General features: G+C 33.8%; 1 protein-coding gene across 2 annotated transcripts in view; it reads right to left on the bottom strand.

Moving 5' to 3' along the window:
* The window catches only part of TMEM260 (transmembrane protein 260), a 102,658-nt gene continuing 87,319 nt past the window's right edge, over positions 1-15,339 (bottom strand). For both annotated transcript variants that reach the window (XM_074235887.1, XM_074235888.1), the window contains 7 exons: positions 14,447-14,619; positions 12,111-12,282; positions 9,873-10,021; positions 8,220-8,396; positions 6,699-6,752; positions 5,451-5,541; positions 1-2,311 (listed from right to left, as the gene is read on the bottom strand). In XM_074235887.1, the coding sequence (XP_074091988.1) occupies positions 2,057-2,311; positions 5,451-5,541; positions 6,699-6,752; positions 8,220-8,396; positions 9,873-10,021; positions 12,111-12,282; positions 14,447-14,619 (1,071 nt within the window). In that variant the 3' untranslated portion in view covers positions 1-2,056. The remainder of the gene's footprint in view (positions 2,312-5,450; positions 5,542-6,698; positions 6,753-8,219; positions 8,397-9,872; positions 10,022-12,110; positions 12,283-14,446; positions 14,620-15,339) is intronic.

Raw genomic sequence — 15,339 nt, 5'->3', positions numbered from 1 at the left:
ATGACAATGAGTTTCTGGAAAATAAGTTTTGAAGTTGTATTTATTTGTACTTTAAAACAGTATAAATTATGATCATATACATAATTTCTTTCAAGTGGATAAACTTAGACAATTTATCAATGCTTCCTTAAATTTTTATATTACACTGAACTCCAACTGGTTTTTGTTTTAGGGGAAACCAGATTTTGGGTTCCTCCCTGTGGAGAAGTTACTTTCAAGTCAGTGAAAGTTCTTGGCCCATGATTAAAAGTCTTTGCCAATTAGTACTCAACAACTTCAATTCATTTTTTTCTGGTTCAAGATGAGTAGGAGCCTAATAGGGCTGTGATAAAAGGGCAAAAGGCACTGAGAGCCAAAAGCGGATTAATGAGCTCCTCCATTTATTTGTCTTCCTAACAGCTGAACTGTTACAACTATTGACACTCTTCAAAAGGTTCTGCTCTGAACCCTATCCAGGCTCTGCAGGCTCCAATGGACATCTTCAAATCCACAGAATGGAGGGGCAAGAGCTTCCCCTGTGTGATGCCAAAACCAACAAAGCCCCATGGATCAGGTAATGAAACTTCAGCTTTTCCCCCTTTGAGATTTATTTACTGGCAGCTGACAAGGGGGCAAATTCAGCTCGAATTGTGCAGTCAAGGCCCTGTCAAGCCTTTAGAGGCACCCTTGTCTTGAAGCACCTTCATGACTGGCATTTCACTCAAAAGCCCTCGGCACTGGTCCTTAACAGCTTATGACATCACAAAGGACACTCCAGACAGATGCCTACATGGCATCCTGCAGCATTTTAAAAGAGAATTAGTGGTTTTAATTATGGTCGTAGTATGAAAGGGAACCATGCAAGCTCCACAGGAGACCTTTGATCAGACCCTTTTGCTAGTACAATGCCACGGAACTGTGACTATTCCTAGTAAGGGGCCTTTTCTTGCTGAATGACTCACCAGTGATCTTTGAATGCAGACAAGCTTCTAGCCCTCCCTCTTCATTAGTGAGCATTTCTATACAGGGGCCTATATAGTGCTTGGAGTCTAAGAGCTATACAATTGGGGGGGAAAGAATCCCTACCGATTTTGGCCTCTACTTAGGAAGTGCTGAAGGACTCTAAGTGACTTTATTCATTAAAACAGGTTGCTATTAATTAAATGTCATAATAAAATAAAGAACCATTATTTGCATTTCTTAGTATGTTCTCTTTAGTAATACTTATAGAAGAACCTTGTAACAGAATTTATATAATCTTTTATTTTTTTTCATTTTTGGCAGTATGAGTCTACTAATTATTAGTTCTGGTATGTCTGAAAGTTTAAATAGAGATAAAACACAAATATTAAAATAATTAGGAAAAAAAAGGAAAGTGTTTACTTGCCAAGCAATTCATGCAACTGAGACAAGTGAACAAATCAGCTTTTACTTGTTTGATAATCTGAAAGTACCACCTAAGATGAGACAATATCAACTGTCTTTTATCATCATATCATCAGACTGGGATTTAGAGCAGAACTGCAGAAGTTCTGTGCAAACAAAACAACCAGGTTATTTGAGAGAAAAAAGCAAGGAAAAAATATGGCATGCTGACTCTTATTTCTGTTCAAAATTCTCTGGCAAGAAACATAAAAGTCTTAGGGTTTCTTTTTAAATATGTAACTTGTCAAGATCGCTATAGGAAACAAAGTTCTCAAGTTCTAAATTAGTAAAGTTTAAGGACATGAAAATAGGGAGATTATTAGTTCTATTTCAAATTCCTATAAAATACAGAATAATTTTCTGCATGATTATCTTAACATGATTTTCCAGCAATTTTCTCTGAAATCTTGACGTTTGATAATGCAGAACAATTTTCCTTGTGGTTCCACTCTCCTCACTAAATGACACAGGGAACATTTCTGTATTTGAAGGTGGGTTACCACATTACTACTTTCATTATTTCTAGATGCTATTGTTGGCATTTTTGCTTCCTAAAACATTTCTTTTTAAAAAGGGAAAAAAAGCTGGACAATTCTCAGGTCTTAGGAACATGAAGCAAGATGACAGGCCTGTTCTTCCAAATGTTGCTGCCTCAGACTCTTTTTGTCTTTCTTAGTGTCTGTAGTTCCCTTCTGAGGTGTTTAAGAGCCTCTAAAATGTCAGTCCGCTGTGGATCATCTGGTACTTTCTCCACATAGAGATGGAAATGTTTGATAGTCTCAGAGAGCAGGACTTCAGGATTCACATCGATGTCATGAAAACGAAGCATTCTTTCACATGCAATGGCATAGTTCTTGTGCCAATTTGCTGGATGTTTCTTTTGTAGATATACAATTTCCTTATATAGCTGAAAAAAAGTGTAAATTTAATATTTCATGGTATGAGAAACAATTACTATACTTAAAAAGCACAGAAAGCAGAGATAGCACATATCAACAAAATCAAGAAACCAATAAAATCTAATATTTGCTGCATGATGCAGAAAATGTGAAAATGTTACTGTAATTGTCACAGTTAACAGGTGGCAAATATGTTTCATATAAAACTGCTTCTGGGCTTTTTAGGATACTGCTGGGGGAAATCTAAGGCATACTGTGTTAGAACAGAATGCTCTTCCTCCAGAAAGATGTTCAGGGAAAGGGATTTAGCTGTAATTCATGGAAAGCTATTTACTCAACAGGCAGAAAGGTTGGAAACTCTAAATTTAGCTGTTAGAGGAAAAAATATCCTTTACAGTTGGTTTATTTTTTAAAAAAAACATTCCTATATTAACTTTCAACAAACTTACAATTTTAATATTGTCATTAGGTACAATATTCAAATTTGTGTCTTCTAAAAGAAATAAGTTCACTTTTTTTTTAAATAAAACTTCAGACTGAGACTATCTTCTAGCTCTAAGTGAGTTATTTTCCCTTTAGGCATTCAGATTTCAAGCACCAGAGTCCATTGGAAGGCACAACAGATAATTGGGTTTTCTAGAGGAAACTGAAGAAAGGCATAACCAAAATCTAACAAATAAATAAATGTCAAGATAGAAATCCGCAAAAACCAAATGCTTGGCTGCCTAGTGATTTCATAGCCTTAAAACAGCCTTCATATTAATATTTACATCTACTAAGAGTCTGAACTTATTATTAGGCTGGCTATAAATATAGAGCAAAAAAATTTAGCCAGAAGAAAGGTGTTATTTTTGCAAAGTGCAATATTTACAAAATTAGTGGGATGGAAAGGACCTAACAGATTATCACATTCACTCTTCCTAAGCCATACCAGATCAACTAGGGCCTTCCAGAAAAAAGGATTTTAATAATTCACATTTGATAAATTATTCTAATGTTTAACATTAGAAATGAAAGTAGATAGAAGGTTGTTTCTCAAAACTAACTTAAATGCTTAGTTTTGCAGTTTAAGCCCATTTCTTCTAGTTTTCAGGCAGTGGAAAAGAGAATGATCACTCTATATATTCCTGTATGTGAAAACCATTCATTATTTTGTAAACTTTTAGCTTTTCTAGGTAAAATAATCAAAGCTTCTCTATATTTTTTATAGGTCTTTTTTTCCTCTAAAATTTGGTTATCTTTGCTCCTCCTCTATGAGCTTTCTCCAAGTTAAAAAAAATTGACCAACTACTTAAGAGAATTAAGGACTCAAGTTCTACAAGCCATGATCTCTGTTGTATCATTATACCATACTGCACCATCATATGACATTTATCTTCCATATCCCATGACATTTATCTTCCATATCCCAGTGATTTCTCATTTTGAAACTGGAGAATTGGGGGGGGGTTGTTATTGTTTGTAAATTTGTTTTTTGCTTTTGCAAGGCAATGGGATTAAGTTACTTGCCCAAGGTCACACACTTAGTTAATTATTAAGTGTCAGAGGTCACATTTGAACTCAGATCATCCTGACTCCAGGGCCATTACTCTATTCACTGTGCCACCTAGCTGCCCCCTTGGTGTTTTCTTAAATCTGTTATTATATATTCTGTAATTTTTGACATGTTTAAATAGCAAAGTACTCTGAATTTGAATCCGAGTTTCTGAGGTGTGGGTCATTTCTATTCCCTACCACAGTTTTTCATAGCCTGTGAATTTTAATATCTTATCATTTTTCCATCTGGATCATTATAAATAATTGTCTGTCCTTTATATATAATGTTGCTGCTACAATCCATCATCAATAAGATATTTGTTCTGAATAATCTTCCTAATAGCAGTGATGTGTGATGTGTATTAAAACATTCACATTATTTTGTCCTATTACAACCATATATGATTGAACAGACAGACTGGATTTATAGCCATAAAACAGAGCAAATCTGATCTAAAGAGAATTTCAATAATATTCTAATCAAGTAAGTTAGGGGTCATATTACTGTCATGATAAATAGCACTAGGCCTAAGACAGTCCTGCCACTTGTTTTTAGTAGAAATTTAAAATTTGAAATAAACTCTCTAGTCTTTTTATATATGGAAGTTCTGAGGGATTAAGTGGATTATCTGACACATTCACTCAACAAGAATTTATTAAGTGACTATCTTCTACATACCAAGTAGAAGGCTGGTTGTCTTGGGGATACAAAGACAAAGATTAAAATAATCCCTATCCTCAAGTAGCTTATAGTCTGCCAAAGATGAAACTACAACACAGTGTGTTTTTTTCTCAGGAAAAAAGGACCTAAAATTAAAAGACTGATGACCTTTGAATTTATCTCCTAGAAAAATAAAGAAACCCAACAATTTCAGGAGGCCCACTGACTTGCAGGAGCTATACTTTTCACTGCTTCATATTATATTTTATATAATTGGATATGAGTTTGACAATGAATCACTACTTGAAATGGTATAGTGTAATCCTTTAACTGGTGGTAAGAAGTTCAAAAACTAAATTATTTTCTTGATTTGAATACTTCTTGAACATTTATCCTAGCTGAGTAGATTCACAGTTGCTCTTGTAAGGAAATAGGGAATACCTCCTACAAATCTAACTCTGGTAATTCCTATTATCAAGATATCTTCTTTTCCTATAGAGCAGGTCTCTAGATAGTTAAGTTAGTAAAGTCTAGATCCAGATTTCTATGGTTCCACAGACAAGACTTTAATATTGAAGCTGCAAGAAGTTTTTCCTCTGTCCTCCCTACTCCAGTCACAAAGAACTTGGCCTAGTGTTATTATGGCCATGACTCCTGGGACATCATGTGAGCACATCCCCAGGAGTGCAGGTAGAAATAAAGCCATTATCAGTATTATGCATCTTAAAAATACCCATTAATTTTATATTCACAATCAATAGTATATAAAACAAGATAAACATCTGAATATTTGTCCATATATGTTTTATATATATATTATATATAATATATATATATAAAAAACTTACCACTCTACAAAAACCAGAGGAGATGAAAACAATAAATAACTTTTTATAAGCCCCCCATAATATCATTTCCAAACAAAAAATATTTTTTATAAAATAACATACATTATATGCAAGAGCATAAAGTTGTGCTTTCATATTTGTAGGTACATTAGCAGTTTCTGCAAGGTTAAAGATAAAGAATGCTGTTTTCATCCTAGGGAAAAAAAATGATATTAATTATTTAACTAAATATAGTCCACTTCACATTCAAAGATAAATCTGAAAATTTTCTCACAGGCAATGAATATATAAATCATGCTTTCTGTGTACTATTATTAATGCTTTCATCATTATGGAAGTTAGAGCTGAAATGCCAGCTAAGAAAATCAAATTGGCTTATTAGAAACAATTTCCTCCTCCAGATAAACTGTATTCCATACAAGAGGATGTATGAAAGTGAATACCTGTCAGTTAATCAACATGTCTCAGAAGCTTTCATCATAATGGTTACCTACTTCTTCAAATATGAAACTTAATTCTCCATGGATGGGCAGACACTTTTTCTACATAAAATCTTTCAAAATACATAAAGCACACAAATCAATACAAATAATGATCTGCTACCGATTTTATTTAACTCTCCCTGAAGTTTAATGCATTAAGTTACAAAGTAGAACTAAATAAGTAAACAGGATACATTTTTGTCCCTTTTTGCTTCTACTATTAGATTGAAAACTTGTAAAGATATTTGATTCAGAAAAAACTTATTAAGTGAATAAAAACAAAGGAAAATGGGAGAAAAGGTGCAATTATTAGGACTTGGCAAATGACTGGAAGCAAGGGATAAGGGAAGAGAGCTGAGTCAAAAATAATTCTCAAGATTCAAGTAGAGAGGAGGCAGTTAGGTGGTGCAGTGGATAGAGCACCAGCCCTGGAGTCAGGAGGATCTGAGTTCAAATCCTATCTCAGACACTTAATAATTGCCTAGCTGTGTGACCTTGGGTGAATAAATAAATTAAAAAAAAGACTCAAGTACAAAAGACTGGGAGGATAGTGATGACATCAAGATGGGCATCACTATTCCAGTATGGGAGGAAGTTAAAATAACATGAATTCAGTTTTTAAAAATAAGCATCAATACCACTATTTTCAGTTGCCATAGAGTATTGAACAATATAAAACTTCCCACTGACAGGCAGGGAAAATTGAAATATACAGAGAGAGTAAACAGATTAAAATTCTGCCTTATATGCTCTATTAAAAATAAAGTTTCACCATCTAATTTCCAATCAGGATGAATTGTACCATGTTACTTCTCTATATTATTCAAAACACACTAAAATCATTTAGTATGTATAAATGTAAAATCACCTTGCTTGCCACATCTCTTCATTAGCTACAGCTTCCCAAGAAGATGAGTCAAATCTATAATTAAAATAAAACAATTTGTTTTTGGTAGTTATATAAAAAGTTAATGTTATATTGTCTCTAATGACATAGTGCCCCAATTCAACAAAACAGACTATATATTAAAATGTAAATGTAGGAGATCTTTTTCACACCTATGGCTAGAAGGAAGTCTTTAACTATTAAAAGAACAGAACAATCCTAGAAGATAAAATAAATAATTTTGATTGTATGAAATTAAAAACTTTTTCAGGAACAAAAATCAATGAAGCAAAGATGCTAGAAACTATTTATTGGCAAGTAATCTATGTATCAAATACCTCTGATAAAGGTCTGATATTGAAAATAAAGAGAGAATTAACAAAGAAATATAAAACCAGAAGCCTTTTCCCAAACGATAGGAACAAATAGCTTTCAAAAAAAAGGCAAAATATTAACAACCACCTGAAAGACTGCCCCAATCACTAATAAGAAATGCAAAACAATTATGAGATATCACATCTTACCAAGAAACTTGACTAAGGTGACAAAAAAGATGGAAATAGTCAATTCTGGAGGGGTTTTGAGAAAAGAGAACTTGTAAATTGGTCCAACCATTTTGAAAAAACAACTCAGAATTTCAGAATTACATTAATAAACTGACTAAAATGTTTGTGTTCTTTGATCCATAATTCTCATGTTGGGAATATAACTTTCAAGGTCCCATACATAAATATATGTTTCTGCTGTTGCTATTGCTCCATCCTTTAAACTAGATCATTAGCGACTGGACAGAGGAGCCAAGTCACTTGGCTCTGCCCTTTTTGGGATGATGTAACCTCATTTTCAACCCAATTACTTTTTTGTCTTCTTATTCTTACTACACCTCTGTTGCTCTGTCCTCCAAAGTAAAAAGTTAGAGACTGTGCCTAGGAGTAGCCCTTAAACATGTACTCTCTAGGACGAACACCTGTTATCTTTATCCTGCTTCCCATATAATTTTTTTTTTAGGTTTTTGCAAGGCAAACGGGGTTAAGTGGCTTGCCCAAGACCACACAGCTAGGTAATTATTAAGTGTCTGAGACTGGATTTGAACCCAGTTACTCCTGACTCCAGGGCCAGTGCTTTATCCACTACGCCACCTAGCCTCACCCCCCCCCATATAATTCTTATTGATGCAACTAGACATATCAGTTTCTGAGCTTTTGAAATCAAAGTAGCTATCATACAAAGGCTAATAGTAAAAATGGAGTTTTTAGGTCTCCAAGTAAAAGATTTTCAGTTGCATTTTTTTAACTAATAGAAGCTAATCTGGATATTTAACTTCAGACTTAACTGGTAATGCAGAAGTCTGAAAGTAAAGATTGATTGAATGGATCTTTTTTGTCCCTAAAAGACAGACCCAAGTTTTATGTTGGTTCAATGAAAAATACAAGATATGCCAAGACTTAAGACTATTTCAGGCACAAAAAACAACCATCCAAACAAAATGTAAATGGTTCATACCTTCCATATTCTTCAGTCCAATTATATATATTTCTAGTGAGTTTAATCCATTCCTCAGGGTTGAATACAATCTCTGAAGAAACCAATTTGTCACAAGAACCCCACGGCCAAAGTGAATAGCTTTTTTTCCATGTTGGGTCACCTTCATGAAGTCCTATGCAAACAAATGTTTCTTTGCTAATGAAAACAAAACAAATGGGATTTATTTTTAAATTTCAGATCTATGATCTAAAGGTCAAATTTATACTACATTTATAATGCACTGGTATTCATAACACTTGTAAAAAATTCAGTTTAGATTTTCTTTAAAAAAAATCTTAGCTGAGTGTAAAAAAAAGGACATTTGTCTGCCAGTGTTATAATAATCACGAAGGAAACAAAGAATCTTAAGAGAAAAATCTTTATGGTACATATTCCTTCACATCTATCTTTAAAATTTTTTAAAAAATTTTTGTAAGGCAATGGGGTTAAGTGACTTACCCAAGATCACACAGCTAAGTATTAAATATCTGAGGTTGGATTTGAACTCAGGTCTTCCTGACTCCAGGACTAGTACTCTATTGCTTCATTTGACTGACTGGTTTTTTTTGTCCCAAGTTTTAGAGGTTGATTATAGCTCTTTTTAAGCTAGATTCTACAGGAATAAACTTTTTTAAATGTCAGTTTAATCCAATATTTATTGGATCATGATTTAATATTGAGACTTTTGATGTAAAATCATTCACAGATATAATAGCAGTATATTTTTTGTAGTTCCTTTTAGTTCCTAGTAATCTAAGAACAAAAGACAGCAACCACTGCCTAAATCTGTTACTGTCATGCTTCCCAATCTATAAAACTGAGCTAACAGAACATTTATTACTAGTAGATATTTATTTCATACCTTTTGTTCTCATCAATATTACTTGTTAGGTATTATCAATGATAATAACTAAAAAGTTTATTAAGGTTTTGAATATCCAAAACACTGCATCATTTTGCTTTCATCTACTTTACTCTGAAAACCACAAGGAATTCCTCAGGATTCCTTTACAGAGAATCTTGTTTTAAAGAAATTAATAGTCCACTCAAGTTTCAACCTCCAGGTCCAGCCAAAATTCAGTCTTTCAAAAAAAAAAAAAAGACAAATATACCATTGACCTTAGTTAGCAAAAACTATATGCCCAAAAGAAGGAGGATTAATAACTCTCATAACTTTTCTCAGCTAGTACAACTGCAAAAGTCATAAAAAGACTTCATTGTATTTTTAAAAATCTTAGGCTATTTTTGTGCAGTGATTACTCCTGGAAAACATTTTCTTTACATTAAAAAGGTGGCCATGGTGTTCATCAATGGGAAACTAATTGTTTGCTATACACCCGCAAAGATTTCAAGTAGGCAGGCACATCTCTAATTTTCCTGAATTGTGCTAAGATCTCATATGCCATTCTTGCTAATCTGTCTTTATTTTTACTTCACTCAGAAAAATAACATTTATTTCTGCCTAGACTTATTTCTGCATAGATATTCAATTTAATTACAAAGATAATCTCACCAGTGACAGGGAAATCGGTGTAGAAAATTGTTCTTTTGGATGAAGCACAGCTGCTACATAAACAATTTTTGAAAAGCTTAAAGATTTTAGAAAAGCTATTACATAAAAGGAATGCTTACTGTTTATTTACTTTGAGGAAATGATAAAGATTAAACAAGACCATTCCACTAGGTAATATTCCTTCCACAGGATTCCACCGGTTCCCAGGAAAGTAGATACCTGGTAAATGCTTAGCCATCTTAGGTAAATACCACTCATAAGTCAACATCTGCCAGAAAAATCACAAATAACTTCATATTTAATTTCAGATTTCTAAAAAGAAATCAAATGAACAAATACAATTAATAGACTATGAAAATTAAACTACATAAATTAATTTATTAGACCCTGAAAGGTTACAAGTAATTATATAATAGTTTTCATTTTTCTACTAGTCTACGTCTTGAGTTTTATATTTTCACTAATACTGATGATGATCATATTATCAAGCATATTTTTAAGTAAATTCCTAAAGAATAATCTGGGAGGTTCATATTTCCAGGATAAAACCACAGAATGGAATTCAGGATATCTGAATCTAAACAAGAGAGGTGGAAAAAATTTTTAAATGTATGTATTTATGCAAAATCAGATGAAAGCATAGTATCATCTAAAAATGGTCATGAATCTTTATTCATTAACCAAATTCTTGTCCTTCCTCTAAAATGGGTTGAACTTTTTTTTAATAAACATTTTATTTATATTTCCAAAGACATACAACAGTAATTTTTAATCAATGTTTTTTTTGCAAGGTTCTGAATTTTACAAATTTTTCTCCCTCCCTTCCCTCCCCCTTGCCCCTGACAGAAAGCAATCTGATATTGGCTTTACATTTGTAGTTATGCTAGACATAGATTGAAATTGAGTGTGTGAGAGAAGTAGATCCAAACAGAAGAAAGAAAACATTAGAGATAATAAAATGACATAATACATAATACATAGGACAACTTCTAAAACTTGAAGATAATAAGCTTTTCATTTGAACTCCACAGTTCCTTCTCTGGATATGGATAGTATTTTTCTATCACAAGTCTTTTGGGGGGGGCAAGGAAATGGGGTTAAGTGACTTGTCTAAGGTCACACAGCTAGGTAATTACAAAGTGCCTGAGTCAGAATTTGAACTCAGGTCCCCTGACTCCAGGGCTAGTGCTCTATCCACTGCACCACCTAACTGTCCCACAAGTCTTAAAATTGTCTTTTTACTGCCAAAATGAACAAGTCCATCATGGTTGATCATGATTTCATACTGTTGTTAGTGTATATAAGGTTCCTCTGGTTCTGCTCATCTCACTCTGCATCAATTCATGCAAATCTTTCCAGGTTGTCTTAAATCCCATCCCTCATGATTTCTTATAAAACAATAGTGTACCATCACATACATATAGCAAAATTTGTCAGTATTCCCCAATTGATGAACATCACCTCGATTTTCAATTTTTTGCCACCACAAAAAGAGCTGCTATGAATATACTTGTACATGTGAAATTTTTACTCCTTTTCATTATCTCTTCAGGATACAGACAAAATGTGTTCAACTCTTAACAAGATATCTTAAAGATAAGAACAATTCCTTTATGTCCAATTCTAAGGCTTCTCAAGACACCACAATCTACTTATTAATGTGCATGTGGTCTCTTTCAAAAAAGTTCCTCTAGGGCATGTGCAATTTCACTTGTCTTTGTATCTCCACTTGTAGGGGCTTAATAAATGCTTGTTGATGAATTGATAGAAGAGTTAATCCTTCTTATCATTGTACCTACTAGTAAAAAAAATTTTCAGGTTCATAAAATTACTTTAATGAAATAAGAAATTTTAACTAGTCTTTCCTAAAATAAAGGAGTGACAAGCTCATAAAGAAATTGTGTGGTAACATAATTTTAGTTTTTAATAAAATTTTTTATTTGCTCAAAAAAGTATTTCTTTTAGCATCATCATAATTTCTTTTAATCCCTAAGACTGTGAGCACTGTTTGCTTGATAGCTCAGATATTATTACTTACAATAAATGTTTTAAAAAAAGAAATTTGCCATACATGGAAAATTTTTCATGGTTTATACTATCTCAACCTAGGATTTTATTATAAATCAAAAATTAAGCTCATCGACTCTTAATACCTTCAGGATAGGTAGGAAGGAAGTCTTATTAACCTGTTTGAATGGTCAAAAGAGGTAGAGGAATACGAAGTAACATTCTGATTATTACATTGCTCAGGAAAACTCTATTTTCACAAAAATAAAATCTATTTCACAAAAATAAAACCTGCATGAATTTTTTAAAATATTAAAATTATAATTTATTTACTTTTTTTGTATACTTACTTCCTGATCCACCAATGAAACATCAGGTCTCAGACCCTCACAATAATGCAAATAACGAAGAGAATTCCCTGGCAAATCTCCTCTAAGTAAGATGATTGCATCATGAGGCATAGAGAACAGAAGGTTCTTTGCAAATTTATCAATGACATGGTTAGTGCTTTGGTCACAAATGCTAAAAAAAAAAAAGGATAAAATTATATTTTAAAAATATTTTTACATAGTTATTACATGACACTCCCCTTCCCCTTTATATAGCCCATATAAAATACTCTAACATTAAACCTCCAAGGTGGAGATGATATCCAAATTGAGAATAGTAACACTTGAAAAGATGAAGAGGAAGGGCCCAAGTTCTGAGATTGAAAAGAGTCAACTGTCTCATCTTTGAAGGTATGGTAACTCTTTTTTTTTTTTTAGATTTTTCAAGGCAATGGGGTTAAGTGGCTTGCCCAAGGCCACATGGCTAGGTAATTATCAAGTGTCTGAGGTCGGATTTGAACCCAGGTACTCCTGACTCCAAGGCTGGTGCTCTATTCACTGCGCCACCAAGCTGCCCTGGTATGGTAACTCTTAAAAAGCAAAAGAACAGATTAATTCCAAAGGGATGGTAATATTAACTATAATAAAGCTTCTAATTTCCCTTGGAATTTTGGATAGTTCTACATAATTCCCATTTATTTCACAGGGAATGTCCAAATTGTAAAATGAACTTTTTTATTTTTTGTAAAAATAAAAATTGATTATCCCTTTGAACTTCCCCCCCAAATGACAAGTCATTCCTTGAACCACAAGCTTCCTTAATTTCTCTCCCTCAACTATTTGGGAAGAGACAAGAGGGAACAGAGTCTAATAAGGAGAAAGATAAGAAGTAATGAACATAGATTTTATTTTGCCTTTATTAATATAGTGAACATTTTTAGTTATACATAATAGTAGTATGACTCTTTAATCATGAAATTGACTTCTTTTAGAACTTGAAAAACTGGCATGAATTTTGAAAGATTTTCATGAAAACAAAAAAAAAGATGAGTTGAAGCCAAAAATGAAGCAAATATTGCTTGCAATTAATATTAGTTTCGTTACACTTAATAATAAGACATATAGCATTTAATTTTTATCTTCTAAAATAACTAAGAAATAATCAGTATAATCAACAAACCCATATTTCTAGTTAATTGCTATTTTGATAAAGCATCTATAGTTACCATTTTAAATCTCCACATGTTTTTGACACTTTATGCAAAGACTGAGCTATCCCTCACCTCAAAGCCAATTTCAAGATCTATAAATGAATGCCCCTGTTGTCTTGGTTCCTGCCTGTCTAAACATCCTGGTCCTTTCCTATCTTTCAGTTTTCCATTTTGTTCCTTTCCAAGTGCTTGATGATTCTATTGATTCTATGATTCACTGGCTTACTTACAGTTCCTCAAAGGGAATGCTCCTCTCCCACCTTCACATTTGTATCTGGCTAACTGGGATGATCTTCCTCACCTCTGCTTCTGGTTTCCTTGACTTCCTTCAAGATTCAGTTCAGGTTCTAACTTCTGCAGGAAGTTTTCCCATTTTCTTCCTTCCTCCAAGTGGCTAATAAGGTCCTTCTCTTTCAGCTTACCTTTATGCCACATTGGATGTGTCCCATCTGTTCCTGATTACTCTATATCATCTCTGCCAGGGGTTACATAATCAATCAAGTAAGACCCAACTCTATGGCTGGCACTGTGCTAAGCACTAGGGAACATGGTTCAGTGGGGGGGGGGGAGGTCCCTGGCTCTCCAAAGAACAGCCTTTGGGGTCACTTTTGAACTCAATGGAGTTTAGTTTATTGTCCAATGGAAAAGGGTTGGACCTGATGACCTTTTAGAGTCCTAGTTCTAAATTTATGATCCCATAAGCCTATAAAGCTACAGTGTAGAAATGCTATTGATTAAATAGGTAGCCTACCACCCTAGAGTAAAAGAGGGGAAAAGCACCATTGTACAGATAGAGAAGATGAGCACTTTGAAGCACATGGTATTTTGACATAGATAAATGAAGAACAGAACTCAAAAAATTAAAAATCTTCCCATGCCTGACCCATGTTTTTGACACTTTCTCCTAACACCACCAGTATTCCTTTGGAGATTCTTTGAAAGAAATGGTGCCAATAATAAACAGTGTACATCTCTAAGTCATAAGAATGAGAAATGGGAATTCTGAAGGATGACAAACAGTGCAGAGGGATTAGATAATCTCAGAAGTCTGAAATACATTAGATCACACTATGTCACTTGGGTTCTTCATAAATCCATGCAAATAAAGAATTAAACATTTTCCAAAAATGCCTCTTAATTTATTACCTGTAGTTACAATAAATTTGATAGAGTACAAAGATGGCTGCTGAAAGCCATTCCAGAAACTGAAATATGGAGCCACTGCTCAACATCCTCCTACTCAGAGAAGAAAATGAGGCCAGGCCGAGTCCGGCCAGAACAGCTACCACCGCATTGCTCTGCATCCAGAAGCGTTCCACCTGTGATGCATTAAATCAACAAGATATGTTGAACAGGCTAGTACATGCACTTGTCTCCTACATGCAAAAATAGCTTTAAATGCTTTCTCAGGAGAATTGCCACAATTAGTTTGCTGGCACACAAGTCTTTTAAAGTAATTACTCTGACCTATATCTCACTAACCCTAACTTTCCTATCCAAATACAAAAAAAAAACCCCAAAAAACATTTGCAGAGGGTCTGGCACATAGCAGGCATTAACTTTAATGATTAATTGACTGAAATCAGGATGTGGCCATGTTAGTGAGAAGGGGTCAGATGTGAGACAGGAGGTAGGGTAGAAATGAGAAGATTTGGAAATCAAGAGACCCATGGAGGAAGGGAAAGTAGGGAGTCAAAGATATCATCAAGGTTGCAAACCAGGGTGACTCTAAGGATGGTGGCACCCTTGACAGAACAGGTAAGTTCAAGAGAGAGATGGTTTTGGGAGGAAAGGATAATGAGATAATAAAGGGTAATAAAGCTTTGGGCCCACTGAGTTCAAAATATCTAGGTATGGGAATCCAGTTCAATAATCCAACACTCAGTTGGCGGTGTAGAAGTGGAGCTCAGGATTGGAAGTGTAGATCTGTAGTTTTCTGTATTGAGATGATAATTAAACCCACAGGAGTTGATAAAGTTACCAAGTGATTGTAGTAGAAGAAAGAGGAACAAAACAAAGGATAAAGAGAAGCTTGAAAT

The sequence above is a fragment of the Macrotis lagotis genome, chromosome 4 (assembly GCF_037893015.1).
Source record: "Macrotis lagotis isolate mMagLag1 chromosome 4, bilby.v1.9.chrom.fasta, whole genome shotgun sequence".
Taxonomy (NCBI): domain Eukaryota; kingdom Metazoa; phylum Chordata; class Mammalia; order Peramelemorphia; family Peramelidae; genus Macrotis; species Macrotis lagotis.
The sequence above is the reverse complement of the archived record's forward strand: the minus strand, read 5'-3'. Positions and strand labels throughout refer to the sequence as shown.